This window comes from Danio aesculapii, chromosome 12 (genome assembly GCF_903798145.1).
Source record: "Danio aesculapii chromosome 12, fDanAes4.1, whole genome shotgun sequence".
Lineage (NCBI taxonomy): Eukaryota > Metazoa > Chordata > Actinopteri > Cypriniformes > Danionidae > Danio > Danio aesculapii.
Window position 1 is genome coordinate 12654819 of NC_079446.1, and position 13105 is coordinate 12667923.

A 13105-nucleotide genomic window follows, 5' to 3' on the forward strand; every position below is an offset into this window, starting at 1 on the left:
ACTGCAGCTAAAGTTTATTAAAATAAACACTTATACAGTAAAAAGCAATTAAATGACTTTACTTCAAAAAGTGAGAAAACCTGTTGCTTTAAAATGATTAAGTAAATGAACTACACTCACCGGCAACTTTTTTAGGTACACCTGTCCAACTGCTCGTTAATACAAATTTCTAATCAGCCAATCACATGACAGCATCTCATGGTCAAGATGATCTGCTGCAGTTTAAATCGAGCATCAGAATGGGAAAGAAAGGGGATTTAAGTGACTTTGAACGTGGCATGGTTGTTGGTGCCAGAAGGGCTAGTCTGAGTATTTCAGAAACTGCTGATCTTCTGGGATCTTCATGCATCTCTAGGTTTTACAGAGAATGGCCTAAAAAAGAGAAAATATCCAGTGAGTGGCAGTTATGTGGGTGCAAATGCCTTGCTGATAACAGAGGTCAGAGGAGAATGCCCAGACGAGGTGATAGAATCGCAACAGTAACTCAAATAACCACTCGTTACAACCAAGAAGACGTCAAACCTGTCAACCTTGAGGCGGATGGGCTACAGTTGCAGAAGACCACACCAGGTGCCATTCCTGTCAGCTAAGATATGAGGCTACAATTCACACAGGCTCACCAAAATTGGACAATAGAAGATTGGAAAAACGTTGCCTGGTCTGATGAGTCTCGATTTCTGCTGCGACATTCGGATGGTAGGGTCAGAATTTGGCGTCAACAACATGAAAGCATGGATCCATCCTGCCTTGTATCAACGATTCAGGTTTGTGGTGGTGGTGTAATGGTGTGGGAGATATTTTCTTGGCACAATGACCATGTCCATCCTTTAATGACCACAGAGTATACATCTTCTGATGGCCCCTTCCAGCAGGATACCGCGCATGTCATAAAGCATGAATAATTTCAGACTAGTTTCTTGAACATGACAAAGAGTTCACTGTACTCAAATAGCCTCCACAGTCACCAGATCTCAATCCAATAGAGCACCTTTGGGATGTAGTGAAATGGGAGATTGCATGAATGTGCAGCAGACAAATCTGCTGCAACTGCATGATGCTATCATGTTGTTTGTTTGTTTGTTTGTATACTTTATTGTCCCTCAAGGGGAAATTTTCTGTGGACTCACACAGCACATCAGCAGGTTCTAACATAATAACAATTAAAAATAGGTCAACATACAAAAGAATTACATACACTATCGATCAGTGTTTAACAGTCTGATTGACACTGGAATAAAAGAGTTCTTCAGTCTGTTCCGCTTCCAGCGGAAAGTTCTGTATCTTCTACCAGAAGGTAAAAGATCATAAAATGGAAAGAGTACCATGTCAATATGGACAAAGATGGAATCTTTCCAGTTCCTTGTTGAATCTATGCCATGAAGGATTAAGGCAAAGGGGGTCCAACCAGTACTAGTAAAGTGAATCTGATAATGTGGCCAGTGAGCGTATGTTCATAATTATAAAAATTAAGTTAGGTCAACCTAAAAAATCCTAGTTACAGTGTCACTCACTTTTTAAAAAAAGTAAACCTGTCACTTTTAAGTAAATTAATTAACCTTTTTTACAGAGTCAATGTGTATTTTTGATGTTTCGATCCTCTATTCTAAAAGAAACAATTGTTATGGAGTCAAAAATGTCCAAAATTGAAAGGTGCCTTAAAAACTATAGTTTTGACTGTGAAAATAATTGCGTCTTGTCCTACAACATAATGCAATTCTAATATGATCAAATATGTAAGATTCAATGTACTTCCAGCAACAAAAAAAAGGCTGTTTTAAAGAATCTAAACTCTTGATGATAGATTTAGAGAGACGTACAGATGTAGACAGTAATTTATGCACACAAAGGTTAATACATTGATCTACCGCAGAATGTTTACATTGGCACTGGTACATTTTTACTCTCGCTTATATTGAATTCCACCATGCAGCACTGCATTTGTAACTCACAACCACAACCACAGGCTACAAAATGCTAATGCATGAGGTCTAAATTATTGCTGTGAAATTGTTGTGTGGAGAAATGCAGATGCAAGATCACATTAAACAAGCGGTCTAAAACAAGGTCAACAAGTTTCTCAGACTGTTTGTGGAAAGTGATGTTGATGTTCTATCTACTTTGAGCAATTGCCTAATTTGCTGGGAATAAAAACACGAGAGTCAGATTAGATCAAGTAGCACTGAAAGAACAGGTGCAAGTGCAGAAATGATGGCAGATTTGGCTCTCCAGAGAAATGATCCATTCAGAGTCTCTTGACACAGAAAATCATCTGTAATGCGTTTAGAAATGACTTCCGTCCAAAAATAACCAGACAAACAAGGTGGTCGCTGTGAAAACCCTGCTGCATATTTAAAAATGTTTCCCACATCTGTTCTGTCAAATCATTTTTAACATAAAAGGGAATTCTGACATTGAACCAATGGACCACAGTCCAGCATACAACTGAAGATGAAAAGAATATGAGACAATTACCCAATATAAATTATTCACATACAGCAGTGACTAAGCAGAACCTGAGCTAGAGAGGAGGGGGGTGTTATGCAGCAGAGTCCGGAGAGGAATTACAGAGACGTGGCACTGCTGTCTGCCAGCATAAGGCCAATAACTGTTACCAAACAGTTACACCACTCATAATGTTTAGATAAGCATCACTAAGGCATTTTCAATGTGATGCAGTCGTTGTATTTTAAGTAAAACACAGAATATCTGAATTGTATAAATATATACACTTCATAACTGGACTCCTCCTTGTGCAGTTGATCATAGCTTATGACAGCTTTCATATAGTTCATGAGACTTTACTTTAAGCCTGTGTATATAAAACATTATAAAATAGTTTCGTCCTGCGTGCTGATTGGATAGTACAGAATTCCATTACCTTTATGCAAATTACCAGCAAACAAAAACAACTCTCAAAACGTTAACAAATACCACTGTATTTGTGTCTTAGAATGAGTTTTTAGGCAATAAAACAATAGTTCAAACTTTAAATGTGCAGTTTATTAGTAAAAATAGCACTTATTCAGGCCTTTTCTTCTGGAAACTGCCACTGGCTCTGGTGGTAGAGACCATTTTTACAGTTTGGTTTTTTATCTAATAAACAATGCATGAGCTCATATTATTTGTAACAAAGCAAAGATTTTTGCTTAGGGAAAAGTTTCATATATTCATTCGTTCATTTTGCTTTGGCTTAGTCCCTTATTCCTAACAGCGGAACGAACCGACAACTAGTCCGGCATATGTTTTTTCACAGTGGATGCCCTTCTAGCCGCAACCCAGTACAGGGAAACACCTATACACTCTCACATTCACTATCTATTCACATATACACTATGGGCGATTTTGTTTTATCCAATTCACGTATAGCTCATATCTTTAGACTGTGGGGGAAACCGGAGCACCCAGAGGAAACCCACATGAACATGGGGAGAACATGCAAACTCCACACAGAAATGCCAGCTGGCCCAGCTGGGACTCAAACCAACCTTCTTACTGTGAGGCAACAGTGCTAACCACTGAGCCACCGTGCCACCCAAGTTTAATATATTTTATTGTAATTTTATTTCTCTGCACTTTTGACTGAATTGCGTAGCAACTTCACAGATAGCAAAATCTATCTGGTCCACCTCTAGTTGATAACCTGGCATATGTTCTGGTCCACTATAAGCCTGCTTCCTTGGCCCAAACCTGGCACACACATTGGAAACTGACACATACATTTAGATCTGGCCCAGATCTGACCCACTCACTGTTAAAATAACATATAGTTTGGCCCAAGACTAGCGCAGACAGTAGTATCAGGTATACCAGTCTGCCTCTGTTTGATAGTGCCTTGCCTTCATCAGTGTCCTGGTCACCAGCGGTCCAGCCTGTGCAGATCGCTAACGGACTACAAATCCACCATTACATGGACTACGAGTTCTAGTCATGCACTGCTTACACGCACCTGTTTGAGATTCCGCTGATTGGCACACACTTACAGCCCGAGGATCATTATTGACTGATTACAAGGACTATATACACAGCACACAGGCGCACTCCATTGCTGAGTCTTGTTATACTGTTAGTGAACATTATGATGAGTTTTCCTTGTCTTATCTGTTTTTGACCCTTGCCTTGTTTGTTTGCTAACATTACCTGTTTCCTGCCTGTACTGACCATCTGCCTGTTTATCGACCACGACTCTGGATTGCCTGTATACTTCTTTTTGCTCCTGTGTTGACTGTGTTGACTCCCTTGTGAGCGTTCCATTCATATTACAATCAGCATGCCAACATACAGGTGCAACTGGAGTTTATTTAAACAATGTGGCACACGATGCGATTAGAGATCCAACAATACAAAAAATTGCATGGCTCAAACAATAGTATCAAGTTATTATTAACAATGCAGAAAGAAAGGAAAAGAAAATACATAATTTCCGATGGTGGATACATACAACTACACCAAGAGAAGACCTGCCGCAAGTAGAACAGCTTTGAGCTGACACCGGTCTATAGAGAAAAATGCGTCAGTCAGCCAGATATTTGGCACTGCTCTGGCCCATTATCTTTTCACCGATGCTGAAACTGAGCTGACAGTGCCAGATTTTAGCCAGAATCATCCCAATTGTGCTTGCTATAAGGGTTTTTAATGGCTTTTGCTTTTTTTATTGAAGTAAATAATGTTTCTTTTAATAATATTTGATAAATAGTCTATGGTACATTGTTATACCATTAGATGGTTAAAAGGAACTGTCTTTATAAGTGAGCCCTAAGGATTTTTATATGAGAACATCATTAGTGCCATTCTCCAAAGGCTGCATATGCAGTAATTATACAGTTTATACTTGAATTATTTGCATACATAGATGAAGGTGAATATATTAAGACAATTTAAGGTCACAATCAATTTCATCAGCTGTCAAATTAATCTTAAAAATAAACCACATCATAAAGTCTGAACAGCTGCATGTTGGGCTAAAAATATTCTTAAAATACATTTTGTAACTTTGTATCACTCTGCCTGCGGCATTTAATTTAACGTATTATACATTTCTTTTGCTGGCAAATATCGCAATATGATTATGTACCATCGCTCCAACATGATGTGTTTAATGTGTTGTGTCTGGGGTCTAATTATGTGAAAACGGTCTTTCATGTGTTTCCTGACTTTGCCTGGGTATAAAGCCTGGCTTGTTTAGTGGAGCAATTCAACAATGTTTATCTAGATCTAGCTCTGTTATATAAGGAAGAGATATTTCTGATACAGAAGTATAGAGAACGGCATTAGATAAGCTTGTTGTTTGGACCAAACCTAAGAGACAGGCATCAATATATTTTAGAATCTTCATGGAAACCATCTCAGATGCTAAATAAACAAGACTAGGCATGATATCAGTAAGTCAGAAGTTAACTGAGACTGATAGACTATAATTCCTTGTCACCACTTTACCTTAAATTGAACCTTGAAAAGACTGTCCATACTGCACGTAAGCTGCAACTGTGTATAAAATTGCTTTATATATGCGTTAAACGTATATGAATGACAACACAATGTTGTTCTTAGAAAACTGTTTACTGTAGGAAAGTGAAACACAGGAGCTCCCTCAAATACTAAGCTAAGCCGTTCAGGGTTTTGTAGGTAGTCAGTCACATTTTAAAATGTATACAATATTTAATAGAGAGCCAATGCAATGATGAAAAAACTGGAGTAATATGATCATATTTCTTTGTTTTAGAAAGCACTCTAGCAGATGCATTTTGAAATAGCTGAAGTTTGTTAATTAGGCCAACAGGCCAACCGCCTAGTAACGCATTACAATAGTCTAACCGAGACGTCATGGAAGCATGAATAAGCTTTTCCGCATAAGATATTGATATCACATGTCAAAGTTTGGCAACATTTTTAAGATGAAAAAATGCAGTTTTACAGATGCTTGAAATGTGGCCTTCATACAACAGGTTGCTATCAAAAACCATCCCCCAAATTTTTGACTGAAGATGAGGACTGAACTGAGAATCCATCAAGTGTTAGACAGTGTTCTAAGTTTTTGCGTGTGAAGTTTTTGGGTCCATTAAGCAAGATTTGATCTGAATTTAGTAATAAGAGGTCATTAGTCATACAATTTTTTTTATCAGCTATACAATAGGCTTGGGTCGATAGACGATGCCATCTTTCATTGGTGACATGAATTAGGTGAGCAGGTTACATTGTAACCCTGAGTTCTAACAACACGCTATGTGACAAGATTTGCAGTGATAAGCAATTTGGCTGTTTGTACCAGACAAAACACAACAGAAATTTCAATACAGCCATTCTGAAGCAAAGTATAGTGCGCTTACTGCACTCCAATGAAATGGTAAGGTTCATAATCTAATTCTTACATATTAAACCTCTTTAACATTCTTAAATGTAGATACTAAATCACTGATATGAGTTCTACAGTTCAATTTTAACCGGTTTAACATATTTAATTTTTTGAAGTAAGATCTGAGGAGAACTATCTGCTGCTGCTTTCAGTATATGGCAATAAATGTCTTGTAAAATGGCATTCAAACTCACATTATCAGCATTTAACATTGAATAAAGCACATGAGGTATACCTGAGGTAAACATTGCCAGTTTATGCTGTTGTTCAGTTGCAAGAAATAGAAGCTGTTTCTAAAATATAAATTTCAGGTGTTGGTTAGAAGAAAAACCCCTTTTAGTAAGGAAAATATTTCTTCTATCGTGTGCTGTTGCTTTTATTTAAAACATGACTTAAATTAGCCTTTAGGCACATTTCTATTGATATCATCAATCTGGCAACCTGCACTTGCATGTGTTTTGAACCAGGCGTGCAATACCTAGTTCAACCACTGGGTGTCAAACTGGGTGTCACCTTTAATGCTGCGTTCACACCAGACACGGATGGAGCATCAAGCGCGAGTGATTTACATGTTAAGTCAATGTAAAGACGCGAATAGACTTCCTGCGGTGTGAATGACGGTGAATGACGCGAATTGCGTGGAGTGAATGACAAGATACGCGCGAATGATGCGATATGCATGAATGGCATGGCACGAATTGAGCGTTTTGCGTGTTTGACGCGTTTAACATGCAAATTGCTTGAGTTCGAAAATCTGAACTTCAGCAGACATTTACGCCGCGTTAACCAATCATGTGTTGGTGTCCCGGGGGAAAATCCTCCTGCCTACACCGACAACAGTTAATCAAACTGGGCTCCGCTCAGTCAGAAGCACCGCTAAATGCGTCCATCATCCAGGTACGGTTTCTGGAGGAGTTTATGAGCTCACAGAGCTGGGTGCACCTCTGAAAGGATCTAGTGCACTCAGACACAGCTCCAAACGAATCGACGCTGTTTTTCACCCTTCATAAAGCACTTAAAAACAGTTATTTTCTCAATAAAATCCATGTCAGCCATTTAGCAACGAAGCTACAGTCACCAGGCAGACAGAAGCCCTGCCCATGATGCGAATCCGCGTCTGTTCTGAAGTGAATTTGACGCACAAATGAAGCGGATTTGACGCGCGAATGAAGTAGATTTTGACGTGCGAATGAAACGAGTAAACTCAAAATGTTCACACATCTATTTACACGTGAATAGCGCGATTTATCAGCACGTTCCACGTCTGGTGAAACACAGCATTAGATTTCTCAATTCCCACATACATATGCAATGAGAACTCATGTTGCAAGTAAGAACCATAATGGAATTTTTTTAAACAAAAAATCTTCTTTCATGTTTAAAAAAAAAAAAAAGTGACATTTGGAATGGTGACATTAGGTTTTTACAATGCCTTCTTATGTTAAATCTGTTATATTTTGGTAGCTTATTAAGATTTCCAACATTCTAAGTCTTGCAATGTCCAAAAACCCTGTGTGTGAGATATACGATATGAGCTGACACTCACCGGGGCGTCTATTTTGATGAGAGCGATGTCTGCTTTCTCATCCACGTCTTTGATTTTGGCATCATAGGTGGTTCCTGTCTTCAGTTCGACCTTCACCCGATGTTTGTTGGCTACCACATGAGCATTAGTTACAATCAGACCATCTTCTGACACCACAAAACCAGAGCCGCTGGCCACCGCCACTTCCCGATTGAACACATTTCTAAGAAAAAAAAATATGTTTTTGAAGACTACTCCAAATAAGAAACGCTCCAATAATGTGTCTATTTCCCACAGAAGAACAGCAAAGAATGATGGTCGCTCAACATTTTTAGATCTGACAAATATTTTCCAGCTAGACTTTGGAGGAACTTTCTCTGACAAATGATTTGTTGAAAACAAGATGGTTGTTCTGTGAATTGCTCGCTGCAGTGCATGATTTCAACAGCCTAAAGTTAAGATTGGCTAAAATTGTACATTCCAGAAACTTTCTTATGTAATTATGAAGATATTGTGATATTTAAAATTATGGTTATTATATTATATATATTAAGGGCTTGACACTTTAATTCATACTACATGAAGTTGCCCTGAGGAAAATTTTTATGGAATGCCTTTAGCAATGGTTCGTTGTTGAACGATTCGTTCATTTTGAACAAATATTTTATGTGACTCAAGAATGATAAGTCCTCTCAGGGAGTGATTAGTTAATTCGTGCATGCACACATTGTGTATGTGATGTAGAAGATTACTTCCTTTTTCGAGTCTTCTATTAGGTTTGAGTCGTTCATTCTTCATGTGAAAGCCATAAGTCATTCATTCATTCATTCATTCATTCATACATTCATTCATTCAATTATTCTTTTTCTTTTTGGCTTAGTCCCTTTATAAATCTGGGGTCGCCACAGCGGAATAAACCGCCAACTTATCCAGCATATGTTTTAGCAGCGGATACCCTTCCAGCTGCAACCCATCACTGGGAAACACTCATACACTTTCTTTCACACACATACACTTTGGACAATTTAGCTTACCCAATTCACCTATACCGCATTTCTTTAGACTTGTTTGGGAAACCGGAGCACCCAGAGGAAACCCACGCCAGCATAGGGAGAGAATGCAAACTCCAGACACAAATGCCAACTGACCCAGCCGACGCAACTCAAACCAGCGATCTTCTTGCTGTGAGGTAACAGTGCTACCCACTGCACCACCCCGCTGCCCCTAAGCCTATCGTATGCAGTCAAATTATTAATTAAAAAAAATAATAATATTGTTACATTCCTGTGAGGGAAAGGTTTAGGGTTGGGTGGGGGTAGGTTTTAATAATATACAATTTACTAGGTAATTTTAATAAATAATATGAATAATTACTGTTTTTACATTACTGTGATGGTTGGGTTTAGGGTTAGAGGTAGACGTTAAAGGGCACCTATGATGAAAACCAACTTTTGTAAGCTGTTTGGACAGAATTGTGTGTGAGTATAGTGTGTCTATTGTTATATTGGAGTAATATAAACTCAACAAGTCTCTTTTTTAAGTTTCTTGACGTTAAATAGGACCTAAAGTGATTTTGAGGCCCACTGCAACGTGACATAGGAGTGCGATTTTCCCCGCCCACCGAATTGATTGACAGGCACCATGTTTCTATAAAAACATGTATACAGATGTCCACAGAACATTTTTTCGCAAATAAACGGGGATTAAAATATTTGTTACAACTCTCTGTGATTTGTTTAATAAGTTTTGTAAGTTTTATAAGTTTAAAAACAACAAAGAGAGTAAAATAGCCATGTAATTCTTAACTGCTATAATCACCATGTCCGCAGTAAACATGTGTGTGTGTATGCGTGCGTGCGTGCGCATGTGTGTGTGTGACTTGAATAGACTCCACGGCAAATACATGAAATAAACTTACTTGGTATTTTTGATTAATGAGCTGTATTTCAGCTTCATCCGAGTCTGTTTCTATCACTGACTGCTGTTTATCTGATATAAAGCATGATGAGAAGCAGGAGCGGTGGACGGGGAGAAGCAACTTATTTGGATTTAAAGTTACAGGCTACAAAAACAGCTACAATGTATTCTGACAGCAAAATGGGCAGATTATGGAGGCTATAATAAATAATCTGATGGGTATTTTCAGCTGAAACTTTACAGACACATTCTGGAGACACCAAAGGCTTATCTTAAAATAGGTGCACTTTAATAAAATACAGTTTATGTGTAATTTAATAAATAAGAAAATAGTTCTTATTAACTTCCAGTCACAGCTGTCTCCTTTCTAGCAACAACTTTTCATCTCTCGTGTCCTCAGGTTTGAGTCGTTCATTCATTACTTGAAAGACATAAGTATATCATATGCAATCAGAGCTGGAAAAAGATTTGATTCGTTCATCTCCAGAGTCCTCTGGTTTGATTCATATCTTTGCATGCTGTCATATAGGGAATGAATGACTCAAAAACCCAAAGAATTGAAAGGAGAACTAATCATGGGTCCTTTCGGCTCAAACTGCATGCATGGGTTAAGCTTATAAGAGAGTGCTGTGTCACTTGAATGAATGACTCAAACTTGAAGATTTGTCTTGTCAGAAGAGTTGAGGTAAGCTAATCATAGAAGAGCCAGGTAAACAACAAATGATTATTTTTTCTTTCTTATAGCATCTAGTTATGACTTGTTTGAAGTGTGATCAACGTTTGTAGATGTAATTGGAAGCAACTTGTAACATTATAATGATATTTTGGCAAATTAAAATAATCCAAACTTCAAATTACTAAATGACATTCTTGTCAATAAATTATTGGTCAAATTTCCATCTGATTTTGATGATTAAGGGCTATTAGATGGCCAAAAAGAACAGCTGCTTGTAAGTGTTATAAGTGACAGAAAAACAGTCCATCGTCATCATTTTGTTTTAAAGCTAGACCTGACTAAAATGTCCTTTCAGATACGTGAGATGATTGATTAATGGAGTGTGTTATTCATACTTGCGGAATAACTCAATGTGAACCACAGCTGGAGCGATCTTCTCCACCACATCAGCGATGAAGTTATATCTGTGCCGGAGACTATCTGGATTCTCCTCGTGGCCTGGAGAACACATGGCAAACACAGACAGACACCCATTATACCAGGGTTGGAAAGTAGCAGGGGTTTGGAAACCAGATTGTTCCCACAAAGTCGAGATAAGGAGGCAATTAAACAATTAAACAAAATCTATTACAGCGCTACAGATTAAAGTGAACATCGGCACATATTTTTGCATTTTTTTTGTGTGTGTTGTTTTTTTGGCAACAATTAAGCAAGCATTCAAGTGTTTGGTGAAGCAAGTTGGTGATGTACATTTTGTACATAAAGTTGATTAAGGTGATGGAAACTGAATAGTCATAAACTTTATTGTAGTTGCACAAAAATGGCAATACAATTCTAAATATTTCAAAAAATTAAACAACAGTATATGCTTCATCCATTGTGTTTTGAGATGTTTTCTGTCAGACACACTCATTTTTGGAAACGTTTATTTATGATCTTGTGGTGGCATTCAAGTGGTTTTAAATTACAAATACAATATTTCCAACAACACTTAAACTTTAGATTAATCACTGATAGGAATACTGTAGTTTTAAGCATTACACACTTCACTGACTGAATTTTGCAGTCTCATGAATTCATTGCTAAAGTTACATTCTGAGCCGGATTAAGAACATATTGGTCCCCTAGAACCCCATTTATTTTATCGCCTCACAAAAGTAGCACTTTTTTGTTATTATTATTATTATTATTATTATTATTATTATTATTATTATTATTACAATTAATTTGCTAATTAATATTATAATCAAATTTTGCATTTTATTATTATAAAAATTTTATTTATATTTGCTATACTTCCACAATGAGTGCTTAAGAATAAATACTTTAAATATGGTTATCTTTAAAAACCTTACTTTAAACTTTAGCTGAGCAGAAATCCCTAAAATACCTTTAAAAGTCATGCTTCTAATTTCCCATTAGGTCATCATGAGTCAATCAATTACAGAAGGTTAGCATGTTTTAGTTTTTTTCCTAATATATACTGTCTGATGAAAGCCATGGCAGTGCCAATATTTTATTGCTCCGAATTATCTGAAATCGTTTTTTATAAAAGGTGAAGTTCATTAGATTAAAAGTTTGCTTTCTAACTGGTTCTGTTAGATTTAAACCATGTATTTTATTGCATTAGATACTCTGCAACAATGGACATTTTGATAACATGGTGTGTAGACTATTTAATTAGTTTGCACACTGTCTCGGTTATATTATTTGATGGCAGGATTGTGCAGGCAAGCGACTGAGACTGCACTTCAGATACGATTCCATTATAGCCTACAGCATGATTCCGCCTATCCCGGCTTCTCTTACTGCATGTTAATAACGAATACTGTTTGAATTTTATTTTTTGTTCTATAGTGCGCTTGGTTAGCCTACCCTTGACAGGACTTTTCTCACCGAAATAAGGAATTATCCTGGAAAATAAAGGATTTTCCTGGGGGAAAAAATGTGACATCTGGTCACCCTTACTGGGGACTAAATAGGGCTATTCAAAACTTTAATTGAGCTACAGCCACTCAGAGCCATATTTTAGCAGCGTCACTGTTTTTGAAAAGCAGCAAGCTGAAAGGAATTCTTCTCATTACCAACTAAGAGGCATTTTCCACGTCATGCTGCAAATTAATTCTTGAGCCAATCAACGGCCCTGGGGCTTCAGCTCCACCGAGCTCTTATGTTTATTCGGCCCTGGTTACAATTCTATTATATATTGAGAACAATTTCATTTTACAGTAAAACTACATATACATATACACATTCACACATTGGATAATAAGTTAGGCAATGAGTCACCATGGCAACAAACAAGCAATAGGAAACAGGTAATAAACACACAAAAGAAAAACATAAATTAATATAAAAACTGAATTGATAAAAGTTGTCCTTTCTTAAAAATAATTTTTTATATAGGCTAGATTTTTGTGCTTTTTGATTCACAATTTAGTTATAACAATGTGTCTGTAAGTGAGGTCTACAGTATATGACATAATTTTTAAATAATTTTTAAATCACTTACAATGGATGCCAATAGAATTATAATGGCAAACATCAGATTAAGCTTCTTAAGGTATTTACTAAATGAATAAAATAAAGTAATCCTGTAATTTCAGAAGTACTGTCAGAGTATGTTATGGTGAATTTG

General features: G+C 37.1%; 1 protein-coding gene across 1 annotated transcript in view; it reads right to left on the reverse strand.

Annotated features, from left to right (window-relative positions):
* htra1b (HtrA serine peptidase 1b) overlaps positions 1-13105 on the reverse strand; it is a 75138-nt gene that overhangs the window by 41463 nt on the left and 20570 nt on the right. The window contains exons 2-3 of the mRNA XM_056469197.1: positions 10863-10965; positions 7896-8097 (exon numbers count right to left, since the gene is read on the reverse strand). Coding sequence (XP_056325172.1) covers positions 7896-8097; positions 10863-10965 — 305 coding nt within the window. The remainder of the gene's footprint in view (positions 1-7895; positions 8098-10862; positions 10966-13105) is intronic.